We start from the raw sequence: 13575 nt of genomic DNA, 5'->3' as shown, positions 1-13575 counted from the left end.
GTCCGGGTTGTTAAGTAGAGAGTTATTTGCTGTAACTCCCTATGGCAGACTTCAACTTTTGATGACAGCACTTCTTTTTCTGCTGAGCATGAATATAGCCTTAGATTTCTCCAAATAGCTCTTCAGGTAGCCATTATGAATTGATCAGGATTGACAACAAATATGAAACTTATTGTGAACCTGGTTGTAGGCAAAACGGAGCAAATGTAGGTTTTCTCAATCAGAAAGAACAGAATTAACGCAATGTTTAAGAAACATTGATATTTAGGATAGTTCAGCTGAGAGGCTGTTGCAATCTAGGTATGCAATATAATGCTGAGATCAGTGGGAATTGTGAAAACAAGCTTGGGGAAAGTATATTTAATAATTTGATGATATTGGGTTTTTTTTTTTCCCATAGTGATAAGAAATTCTAGTTAGGTTATTATGTCAGGTTCCTTTGTCAAAAAAATAAAAAGACTCCCTCAGGCTTTGTCAAGTCATGGTGACTTTATATAAGGACACAGTATTAGTTTTTATTGCTGTATAACCAATTATCACCAACTTGGTAGCCTAAACAACACACATTTATTTTTCACAGCATCAGGAGTCAGGAGTCTGGGGCCTGGCTCAACTGGTCCTCTGCAGGGCTTCAATCTATGTGTCAGTTCAGGGTCTGTGGTCTCCTTTAAAGGCTTGACAGGGGAGGAAGCTGCTTCCAGGCTCATGTGGTTGTTAGAGGTATTCAGTTTCTTGCACACCATCAGAATGAGGGCCTCAGTTTCTTGGTGTTTGTAAGCCAGAGGCTGCCCTCAGTTTCTTGACACATGGCGCTCTCCAAAGCAAAGCTTGCAACATTGCAGCTTGCCTTTTCAAATCCAGCAAAGGAAAAAACTTCCTTGTAAGATGATCATTACAATAGTAGGTATCATAATTGCACAAGTGATATCCTATCACTTTACCATATTCTCTAATGATTAAAGACAAAGTTCTAGTACAGCCACCATGGAAAACAATATGGAAGTTGCTCAAAAAATTAAAAATAGAACTACCATATGATCCAGGAATCCTGCTTCTGGGTACATATCTGAAGGAAATAAAATCACCATCTTGAAGAGATATCTGCACTTCCATGTTCATTGCAGCATTATTCCCAGTAGCCAAAACATGTAAACAATCAAAGTGTTTGTTGACAAACAAATAAAGAAAATGAGATGTGTATACCTACAATGGAATATTTATCCTCTTTAAAAAAGAAGGAAATCCTGCTATTTGTAAATGCTATTGATGAACCTGGAGGATATTATGTTAAGTGAAATAAGCCAGACACAGTAAAACATTTTGTATGGTCTCAATTATATGTGGAATCTTAAAAAAAAATATGATGGTAACAGAGAGTAAATGGTGATTGCCAGGGGCTGGGATATAGGAGATGTGCGGAGATACTCATTAAAGGTTACAAACTTCCAGTAATAGGATAAATAAGTTCTGGAGACCTAATTTACAGCACGGGGACTATAGTTAATAATAATGTATTATATACTTCAAATTTGCTAAGAGAGTAAATCTTTCTTTTTAAGATTTTATTTATTTATTTGAGAGAAAACACAAATAGGGGGAGGGGCAGAAGGAGAGGGAAGAAGCAGACTCCTCAATGAGCAGGGAGCCTGACACAGGGCTTGATTCCAGGACCCTGGGATCATGACCTGAGCCGAAGTCAGATGTTTAACCAACTGAACCACCCAGGCACCCCTAAGAGAGTGAGTCTTAAGTGTTCTCATCACTTGAGAAATTGGTAATTATGTGAGTGATGTATATAGCTTGATTATGAATCATTTCACAGTGTATAAATATATCAAAACATCACGTTATGTTAAATATACACGTTTTTAATTTGTCAATAATAATAAAGCTGGAAAAGAAAAAAAGACAAGCCACAAGTCCTGTTCACACTCAAGGGGAAGGGAACATCCTAGGGCATGAACATCCTAGGATCATGCAGTGCCTTAGATTGTCCAGCACAAACATTAATGACAATGAGGGAGGCAGGAACTTCATGGGAGTTGTAATTCTACTGTTGGAAGAAGAGGAATAGTTATTTTGGCAACGAGAAGGAGCCAACATGGATCTAAGGACCTAGTCTGCATAATGCCTTCAAGTTGCCATTAAAGGGATTCTGTGACTTTTTTGTGTCTATGCATCTTCTTGTATGTCATTCTTTTCTTTCTGCTTCCATCCATAGTTGTTTTCTGTATTTTCCTGGATAGATGAGGAGAGATAGATAGAGAGAGAGTGGGGGGAGAGATATTCATGTTTGACCAAGGTCAAACATGTTTGTTGTGACAGACCTTCACATAGGCTGCTAGTCATTCAATAGAATGGGTGCCCTGGAATGGTATATTAGCTGTAGCTGGCAGGAAGTGGTTTAACTGTTGCAGCTGGACCACTTTTGTTCAAGGAACAGCTTAGGGTCTCTTCCACTAAAGCACGATAGGGCATTTTTTCTCAAGAAGGGATTAGGAAATGACATATACCAGTTATCCAGTGGTTATATAGAACTCAAAAGCTAATAAATAGCTAATTTATCATTTATTAATACCGTACTTCTTTCTAAAAAAGAGACTTTGTGGTAGTTTACAGTACAGTATAGTAAATACCAAGATAAGGAACCAAATAAGTGTAAATTGTGACATGGAAGAAATGAGAAAACAAAGTGAATTGAAAAGGTGAAGTCGGAACATACATGATATACCATGAACATTTCCTGGACAGGTGCTAGAGATTTGGTTTTGAGTTTCTTCGCAGCCAGAGCCAGAGGAAAACACAAAATGCCTATAAAAATTATTTGCCTACTAGGAAAAAGAATAGTTTTCTTTTATGGTATAATCATCATAAGAATGGCAACAATTTATTGTGCACATTTGATTGCCAGATACTACATTTAAAATATATGTGTTAAGTATAAATCCTAAGATCCCTTCTATTTCACTGGTGGGAAACTGGAGATTAAAGAGATTCAATGTCTTTTTTAACGTCACAAGGTGAACAAGTGGTTGGACTTAGATCTCTCTGATTCCAAATCCATCATTTCTTCATTGCACACTGAAGAGCTGAGGGAGCTGTGCTGGAAGGTGATGGGGGAACCTACACCCATTGCTCACCTTGGCCTTTCCTGAATCTCCCGGATTCTTGAGCCCTTCACACTGTCCCTTGCCTCATGCTGATACCCCACAAATACCAGACTTTGCTTCCATAGTTGTTCTTTGACTGTTTCTAACACTCTAGACAGCTTTTGATTTGCTTCTTTCTTCAATTTAAGTTCCGTATTGATCAAAGTTGTATTAGATTAGTCAATTTTTTTTATTTCTGTGATTTTATTCTTCTTTCACCCAATTTTCTTTTTTGTTTTCTTCTGTTTCTTCAACTCCCAAAAAATTTGAAGTAACTTTTCCCCCTAGTTTTTCCTTGTTGTCACTGAGGCTTGTTGCTTTTACATACTATTGTGAATAAGCAAAAATTGAGCATTTTTGTTTTTAAGTTACACAAAATCTGACTTCCTCCCATAGATTGTAATTTGCTCTTCAAAGAACAATAGGTAGGAAAATGGTAGGACTACTATTGGCTTTGCCAGTCTTGTTTATAAAATGTGAAGACAACATTTATGTATTTTTTTTAAAGGGTGTCTATTTTTTATTTTATTTTTTTAAAGATTTAATTTATTTATTTGTCAGAGAGAGAGAGAGAGAGTGCACGAGGGCGCAAGCAGGGGGAGTGGCAGGCAGAGGGAGATGCTGCACTTGATCCCAGGACCCTGGGATCATGACATGAGCTGAAGGCAGATGTTTAACTGACTGAGCCACTCAGGTGTCCCTGTGTATTTTGTTTTTAAGATTCAAGCATTTCCTGAGAAAATATTTACAACTGGTAAAGTAGAATTGAATTTGGTCAATGTTTTGCTAGTTGATAATTTTAATTCTGTTGTGGGGAGGAGAGGATTTAAGCTATTAAATGCCATTATCCAGCAGTCTGCCCTAATAAGATGGTAAATATATGTCAGCAGAAGTTCATCAACATCCAAATGTAAGTGGACATTTGTGAAAAATGTATGATAATGGTTACTCAAACAATGTTTGTAAGAATAGTTAACACAAAGTAACAGTAAGCAGGGAGAATGTATTCGTTTCTTATTGCTGCATAACAAATTGTCCCAAAACTTAGCGGCTTAAAACAGCAAACATGTATTATCTTATTTTCTGTGGGTCAGGAATCTGGGCATGCCTTAGCTGGGTCCTAGGTGTCCTAGGCAATTAGGTGATGGCCAGGACTGCAGTGTCATCTGAAGACTTGACTAGGGCAGGGTATGCTTTCAAGCTCACCCTTATGTTTGTTGACAGGATTTAGTTCTTCATGGCTGTTGAACTGAGGGCCTTACTTCCTCCAAGGCTGTTGGCCAGAAGCTGATATCAGTTCCTTGCCACCTGGGCTTCTCTCTAGGGTAGCTCTCCATATGGCAGCTGGTGACCCTCAGGGGAAGCAAGAGAGCAAGAGAGAGTGCTGTAGATGGAATCTAGTCTTTCTAAAACATCATCTCAAAAGTGATATCCCAGCACTCCTGTCTTACTTTATTCACTGAAAGCTAGTTAGTAAACTCAGCCCCCATAAAAGGCAAGGGAATTATAAAAAACAAGGGCATGGACACCAGGAGGGGATCATTGGGAGCCATCTCAGAGGTCTGCCTACCACAGAGTGAAACAAACATTAGAAGAATGCTGTATAGCGTCACTTCACGTTATGTGACAGAGATGGGACTGACTACAAAGAAAAAGCAGCTGGTGCTCCAAGTTCAGAAATTACAAATAGGGCCTTTCTTTCCCAAAGCTTCAGACACAGGTTAAGAGACGGGGTAGGGGTGCCTGGGTGGCTCAGTCAGTTAAGCGTCTGCCTTTGGCTCAGGTCATGATCCCAGGGTGCTGGGATCGAGTCCCCCATCGGGCTCCCTGCTCAGCGGGAAGCCTGCTTCTCCTTCTCCCTCCACCGATCCCCCTGCTTGTGCTTTCTCACTCTCTGTCAAATAAATAAATAAAATCTTAAAAAAAAAAAAAGATGGGGTAAATAAGTATGTGGGATGGAAAGAACTAAGAACCACTAAAAGTAAAAACTTCAGACTCCTGAGTACTACTATAGCAGCATCAGCATCTACAGTCAGGACCAGCATTGTAAGGGCAACTGAGAATGAAAAGAGCATTAACTTGGGAATCAGAATTTTGTCCGAATTCCAGCTCTTTTGTAAGTACTGGTAGATTCACGCTGTTAGGAAAGTCATTTCAGTTCTTTGGGGTTTAGTTTCATTTCTTATAAAATGGGGATGGTAGTATCAAATATTACTAATTATATTTGTGAGGATGGTATTAAGAGCCATGATAGTTACATAATACCAGATGGCAACATTTCTGTGTCACTATAGTGAAAACTAAGGATGTAAAATCTTTGCTTTTTGAACGCCATGCTTCCTAATTACTGAGAAATTTTATTTTAGACGTTTTTGAAAGAACTTTCCGACTTAGACATAGATTTTAGTGTTTCACTATCATGCATATCTCAAAAGTAAAATATGAATGCAATAAATTCATTTAATTCTAAGGGGCTCTTTAAATTTTCTGTTGAACGCCTTTGAATCATTTTTCAACACAGAATTGTCAATGCCCTATTTTGTTTTGACTTTTAATAATATGCTTCTTTTAATTCAATATATCAAAATATTATTTCCATATTTAATCAACATAAAACATTCTTAACGAGATGTTCTTTACATGAATTGTTAAACAGTTAGGGTTTTGCAAACCTGCGCTCTCCCTTACAGCACATCTCCAGGCACGAGCTCATAATACACGTGGTTGCCGTATTAGGGATTGCAGCCGCACTGCACATGCCTTTTTTAAAAAATTAAAAAAAAAAAATTAAAAGAAAATTTTCCCCTCCGCTCCATTGCACATGCCTTTTAACAAATATTTTCTCTTTGCCTTTTTGCTCTACATTAGGATGACAGACTCAACGTGATGTCCCAATGACTTTTCGACTTTTACTTTCCATCAACTGTAGTAGCTTAGGAAGCCGCCCAAACAGCCCCGAGGCCCTGCATACCCTTGGACTAGGTGACCTGAGCGAAAGCCGCCGGGGGCGGAGCCCATGGTGACGCGCGCCGGGACGCCGCAGGGCGGGGGGCGAAGCGGCGCGCTTCCGGAAGTGGCACTGACGTCGCTGTGCGTGCAGGCGGCTGCGTCGGGCTGCAGGAGAAGATGGCGGTCTCCACAGGTCGGTTCCCTGGTTGGGCTGCCTGCTTTCCCACTCCAACCCGGCTTTGCCCCTCCACCTGCTGCAGGCGGCCGGGCACTGACTGTGTGGGAGAATCCGGAGTGCGCCTTCTCGGACACCGGGCTCCCCGTGGAGCGAAGCCCGGGAGCGGGGAGGGGCCGGGCGGGCCGGGCGCCGGCGCCCAGGGCTCGGGGCGGCCGTCGGGGGCGGTGGGTCGTGCTTGCGCGTCGGCCGCGCGTCCTCAGGCTGGGGGCGGGGTGGCTCTAGCGCGGGCGCACTCGCGGGGTCTGGCGGGTTCGGGTCCGATTGCTGAGCGGAAGACGGTGTGGGAGGGAGGGGGGAGGAGGCCCAAGGTGGGCGGTGTCAACCTCAGGCCAGGAAGGGTTTCAGGGTAAGGGGCGTCATGGATAGAGTGAGGCTTGCGTTCCCTTGGGCTTGCTTTTATATGGGTGGAGGAAGAGAGGACTGAGGAGAAGAGAACTGTTAATCTTTGTAATAACGGAGGAAGGATGACCATTCCTACCTGACTGAATACGTGTTGTCTTTTTATTCATTTAAATGCAAAACGGTAGTGCAAGTAAAATAAAAGCATAGAGCAAGGAAAAGCTAATTGAAGAAGTGGTTTCTCAGGCTGTTCAACTCTTCTCTCGTACTGAGTAAAGTGGTTTCCTGTGAGCACAGACTTTGAAATTAAATATTAACGCTGAGATTTTCGAAGCTTGACCATTTTAAAAAATGTTAAAATGAAAATGTTAAGTTTTACTACTTAAACATATGTTTGATCTTTCATTTTTCCTAGTCATTATTGAAACCAGGTTATAGAACAGTGTGATTTAATAATTCATGCCATCATTGCATGAAAACGAATTTTTAAATCTATATTGTGCTGAAAAATGGAAGGTTGCAGTGTATGTTACTGGAACACCTCAGAATACATTCAACATACATTTTAATGAAAAATTGTGTCTTTTAAGTCTCATCTTTATTTACAGATGTCATAGGTGATGAGATCTTTAACAGTTTTAGCGCTGAAATATACTTGAGGTCAGAGCGAACTAGTAAAACAAGGATTATTTCAAAAATGAGGTTTTACTGTTAAGACTTTACTTGCTATTTGAAATCCTGTGTGCTTATGAATGGGCCGTATCTTTTTAAGAACTGTGCTTAGTACCTATGGGTTCTTGAAAATTTAGTTTTGATAGTTATGAGTTACAGTCATTTGATAGTTATTAGTAATTTTGTGGATTGCATTGTTTATTTAAACATGATTTTTTCCCTAACATTATACGTATGAGAAAGTGTGGAAATATTTTGAAAAGACCAAATATTAGATGATATTAATGGCAGATACTTTTTGTTAACTACTTTCAGTCATTTTTAAGGAAGTCAAATATAAATTATAAAGATGTTGCTGATTATTGTCATATTTCCTTATGCATACATCGGATGCTTGTGTTTTCTAGTTTATACTTCAGCATCACAATTGTTACATTTTCACTCTGTTTTTAGATTTATGAAATTTGAAGCCTTAGCATAATTAATAAGGATGTTATTTAGGCATTTGAGCTTTCTTAAACCACTGAAATTCATTTTGAAACTATTACTAAAAACTTCCCCTGGTAAATTTCAGTATTCTACTCATTTTATGTGCTTTACATTATTGACAGTATTGTTGAACTGAGAGGGATATGAGTGCAGAAGCAGCTTTGGACTTTTTAAATTATACTTTCTGTTAGCTATATTTTTTTATTCTTTGCTTCTTGGTGGCATGGAAGGGAAACAGTATGTGTATATTGTGAAATAAATGATGTAACTTGAAATTTATTAAAATGAGATGAGCTAGATGGATGTAATAATGTACATGTTTTGGGGTGCCTGGCTGTCTCAGTCTGAGGAACATGGTTTTGATCTCGGGGTCTTGGGTTTGAGCCCCATTTTGGGTGGAGAGATTACAAAAAAAAAAAGAAAACTTTGTAAAAAAGAGAATCATTTAAAAATGTACATAGACAAAGTAAGCTTGGATAAAAATAGTTATTTAATAGGACAAAAAGAAGAGACACCTGACAAATATTTTTTGATCTTTTCTAAGGAATTTTATTTTATTTATTTTTTATTTTTTAAAGATTTTATTTATTTGACAGAGAGAGCGAGGGAGGGAACACAAGCAGGGGGAGTGGGAGAGGGAGAAGCAGGCTTCCTGCTGAGCAGGGAGCCCGATGTGGGGCTCGATCCCAGGACCCTGGGATCATGACCTGAGCCTAAGGCTGACACTTAACAACTGAGCCACCGAGGCTCCCCAGGAATTATATTTTAATGTGCATTATCTAAAGGTGCATTACCCTTCCTTTTACTAGAAGAAAAATTGGGGAGAAAAAATTCTAATTAGAATGGGAACTGTTGGTCCTCTTATTTTGCGGATGAGAAAACTGAGGCCTAAAGAAATACAAGATTGTACATAGTGATGGAGTCAAGATTAGAATTTGGGTTTTTTTTTTGTCCTCAGTTTAATGTTCTTTCTGTTATGAGGAACTGTGAATTTGGAATATTCCTCAAACATGAATCTTACTCCTTTTTATGCTTGAGAGTGACTTTCACACTTTTCTTTCTAGCAGAATCTTTGTTTTGGACTGTTAGATGCTTCTTATAAATGGAAATTGGGCTGTGGTGGAGACCCACTGGCTAGGTTCCCCTTTTCCAAGAGGCAGAGTCACCTTGGGGGGTCAAGAGGATTTCATAGGACATAGCTTAAACACTGCTTTAAGGAATAGAAATTTATTAGTACATTTAGTAACTTTGATTCAAAAATTTAATTAGATCCCAGCGCTAAGAAAAGACGTAGATAAAAAAAAGTATGTGCAGTACTTTAAAAAAAATAAATTTTAAATTTTAGAACAGTTTTACAGAGAAGTTGTGAAGATAGTACATAAAGATTGTACATTAGAGTACCTAATGTAGATTTTCTGTCTCAGGATCCCATCTGGGATACATTGTAATGTGAAACATTTTAAAATTTCGTATCACTTAAGTTACACTAGTGTTACCGTGGTGTTCTAGTCTTTGAATGTAGATGATTGTAAAATATCTTTAAGTAATGAGAAGCTCAGGAAAAAATGGAGTATTTTTTCTTTGATAGTGGGTCTGTGTAAGCCATATGGTTGAAAAATGAAACCAAAATAAAACTTACTAATTACTCTCTTCAGAAGTGGGTAGCATTGTGTATATGGGAACAAGAACTAGATTAGCAGTGTTTTAATTCCCCTGCCAGCCCCTGATAGATTACTGTGGCATGATAGGCATGCCACTGGATCTCTTAAGCCTTGCTTTCCCCATCCCTTCTATGAAAAGGTTGGACAACATGAGTTTGTTTTCCCCATCTTCAAGATTAATGAGCAGAATTTGGGAGTAGTAACAGAAAAGATCTACATGTGTAGATCATAACATACAATCTGGGAACTAAACAGTAGGAGAGCCAAATTGCAGTAGTCTAGTACATTTCCCTCTTGAGACTTTTTACCTGGCCTGATAGATTTTTCTGTGTCCCTTAGGAACCTACATACCTTTGATACACGTTTTCTCTTGACAATATGATTAAATAATACAGCCTTACTATACAGGCAGTCATCCCTTTGTACAGTACTACAGAGTGGTAAAAATGACCATTCAAACTGAAACTGTTCAAGGTATTTTTTTAAAAGATTTTATTTTTTTGAGAGAGAGACCAAGAGAGCATGAGTGGGGGGGTGGGCAGGGAGAGAGGGACAAGCAGACTCCCTACTGAGCACAGAACCTGATGGGACTTGATCCCAGGACCCCGAGATCATGACCTGAGCCAAAGTCAGATGCTTAACCAACTGAGCCACCCAGGTGCCCCCAAAGCAGTTTTATTAAGTAAGAAAAATTATTACTCTGTGACCTTTGAAAATGTTTGCTCAGACATTAAAAACTCTTCCTGTGGTTACAAGTGTATAGGAAAATGAAAAAAAAATTGTAAAATAGTATTTGCTTAGTACTCGAAATTAAACATGAGACATTAAGAATTAGAGTGTTTTATTTTAAAAAAAAACTTGTCAAGAGTAGTTGGAACAATGTTTCCTTTTTCTCATATAACTTAGGATGTGGAGCAAGCATCTTTTCTGTGCTTTGGTGAATTGTCATACAAGTTGGAATCATTTCCAATATTTTATCCTTTGTGCTTTCAGTGTTAGGAAATAATCTGTGACTTTCTTTATTGTGAAGTGTTTTACTTCCTCTGGAACATTGTCATCCTTTTCTTAAATTACTTCCCTCATTTACATCCATAAGCTCACATTCACAAAGTTCATGTGGCTGCTCATCTAGAGTCTCCAACACTTTATGGTCAGGTATTTCTTCTATAACTACTTATATTTGATTCACATTTCACTTCAGTGTTACTAGTTTTTGTTTCTTTGCTGCACTTTCAGTTTTCATTTCTTCGCTGTGCTTTGATTGCTTTGATCTTTGTTGGCTAATTTCTTTTATTGGCTATTTTTATAGAATGTCACATGGGTTGGGGTGCCTGGGTGGCTCAGTTAGTTAAGCATCTGCCTTTGGCTCAGGTCATGATCACAGGGTCCTAGGATTGAGCCCTGCATCGGGCTCCCTGCTCGACCCAGAGTCTGCATCTCCCTCTCCCACTGCATCTCCCTCCCCCCCGCCGTGCTGTCTCTCTCATGCTCTCTTTCTCTCTCTCTCAAATAAATAAAATCTTAAAAAGAAAATAATGAGAATATCACATGGGTTTACTACTGGCAGACAAGGAGGCAACACTACTATAAGCTTTGCTGTCTGTATGTGACTAACAAATGTGCAATGACCCATCACCAACAGATGTGAAGTGATTGGCCACTGGTTACGATGCTCATCTATTTAGTGATTCGTGGACTGGGGAGCTAGCAGCAAAGTTTGTACTTAATGCAGTTACTCACAGTTACTAGGCTGCTAATTGAAGCTTCAGCCATGTTGTTGGGGGACTGGTGTTATTTAAACGATGCTAACTGAAAGTCAGGCAAATGGAAACTATGGAAAGCAAAGATTATCCTTAGTGGAAACATCCACTTGACAATTATTTGGGGAGCTGTGTGACACAAAATTTCGAAGTGGATACATGAGGCTTGCAGACTAGAATAAATGGAATAAAATTCAGTGTTCAGAAGTTTGTTTCCAATATAGTTGACTTTTTAAAAGAGCTGATGCTTTTATAAGTAAATCTTTGAGGTAATATTATAAGGTGGGTCTTCAGGACTGGTGTTTGTGAGTGACTTATTCTTATTTACAAAGTCTCCACTGATTTGTATAAGAGCAGATGTTATGTTCAGTTTAAGTTAGAACTCAGCAAAGTTCCAGACCACAGGAGAGAAATCCTTAAAGCCTGTGTAGGTCTTTACATAAGTTGAAATAGTAGTTCTAAAGGAAAGCGCATTATTGATTATCTAGGCCCTGGGCCAAGTTCATTTTATAGATGAACAATGGAAATATAGATATGAAATGACTTTCACAAGATTATTTAGTTAGATGTTGAGTTCAGAGCTGGTTTCTTGATTTCAAGTTCTTTGATACTACTTTTGTATTACACTGTATTCTATAAACTTTTTGTTTGCTTTTATTTTGTAGGAACCTAACAGTGTGATTTCATAAATAAATGTCATTAAGAATCAAGACAAAACACTTGAAAGAGTGTAATGGCATTATAAGTAATTAAAACTATATGTTCTCTTAAGATGTAAATGATTATGTTGAAAAAATAAAAAAATCTAACAATTGATATTAATAGCTAAATCTTGTTACACATTTAAACAAAATTTTTTTTCGTGAGCACAAATTTGGTATTGCGGGCAAATACACATAGTAATTGTTTCCCTTGGTGATTCTTACAATATCTAACATTTTTCCTCTGAGCTTATTTTGGGGATGGGATGAAGAGGTTATTGGTAGTGCTATGAGGTTTATAGAAATTCAGCTCTATCAGAAGTAGGAAGCATAACCTGATGAGTTATCTTAAACATTTCCATATTGCTCATAAAGTTGCCCTTAAGGACACTTAATACTGACTCCCCTTTCCCCCATTCTTCTTACCTACTTCTCCAAGTAGGGTGCCTCTGGACAGGACTGTGTATGTTCATCAGGTAGGAAGAACCTGGTTCCAAGCTTTGTGGGACTGGGAAGACTGGGCAACAGCTATGTAACCTGGGCTCCTTATTCTCCCCAGGGGTTTGAAATGGTTTCTAAAATCCAGGGTCCTGGGGTGCCTGGGTGGCTCAGTTGGTTAAGCGGCTGCCTTCGGCTCAGGTCATGATTCCGGGGTCCTGGGATTGAACCCCGCGTCGGGCTCCCTGCTTATCCCGGCATCTGCTTCTACCTCTGCCCCTCCCCCCACTCGTGTTCTCTTGTTCTCTCTCTCTCTCTTTTTCCCTGTCTCAAATAAATAAATAATCTTAAAAAAAAAAAAAGATAAAATCCAGGGTCCTTTGGAAAAAGGCCAGTCTTCTCCATGAGGTCCTTGACTATACCTTTGAGTGATGGTTCACTGAGAAAGCTGAAGCTTCTGGGAGATGGAACTGTAAATAAATACTGAATTTAGTTTCAGGGAGTTACTCTTTTCTACTTAATTTTTTTTTTTTTTTTGAAAATCTTTGTTGAGATAGAATTCATGCACCATACAGTTCACCTATGTGTACAATTCATTGTTTTCTGGTATGTTTGCAGATGTGAGCAACCATTAACTACAGTCACCTGAGAACATATTTATTACCTCAAAAACCCTGTATCCTTTAACCCTCACCATCTTATCCCTGTATCGTCCCCTTCCAGCCCCTGCAACCACTAATTTATGTTCTGTCTCTGTAGATTTGCCCATTCTGGACTTTCATATGAATAGAGTCATAGAGTATGTGGTCTTTGGGTCTGACTTCTTTCACTTAGTATAATGTTTTCAGGGTTCATTGATGTTGTAGAATTTATCAGTTCTTATGCATTTCTTTTAATGGCTGAATAATAATATTCTATACACCACATTTGATTTATCCATTCATTGTTGATTTGGATTGTTTCCACTCTTTGGCTATTATGAATAATGCTGCTATAAACATTTGTGTGCCAGTTTCTGTATGGATGTATATTTTCGTTTCCTCTGGTATGTATCTAGGAGTACAGTGGCTGGGTCATATGGTAATTCTATATTTAATTGAGAAACTGTCAGACTGTTTTCCAAAGGGAGACCATTTTATATTCTCACCAGTAGCTTCTAAGAGTCCTGATTTCTCCACA

The 13575-nt window shown here is 38.7% G+C and overlaps 1 protein-coding gene across 1 annotated transcript in view; it reads left to right on the top strand.

Annotated features, from left to right (window-relative positions):
• Positions 1-6161: 6161 nt before the first annotated feature.
• UBE2V2 (ubiquitin conjugating enzyme E2 V2) overlaps positions 6162-13575 on the top strand; it is a 40693-nt gene continuing 33279 nt past the window's right edge. The window contains exon 1 of the mRNA XM_036094049.2: positions 6162-6291. Coding sequence (XP_035949942.1) covers positions 6276-6291 — 16 coding nt within the window. The 5' untranslated portion in view covers positions 6162-6275. The remainder of the gene's footprint in view (positions 6292-13575) is intronic.

The sequence above is a fragment of the Halichoerus grypus genome, chromosome 5 (genome assembly GCF_964656455.1).
Source record: "Halichoerus grypus chromosome 5, mHalGry1.hap1.1, whole genome shotgun sequence".
NCBI classification, from domain to species: domain Eukaryota; kingdom Metazoa; phylum Chordata; class Mammalia; order Carnivora; family Phocidae; genus Halichoerus; species Halichoerus grypus.
This window is presented reverse-complemented; position numbering and strand designations above follow the sequence as displayed.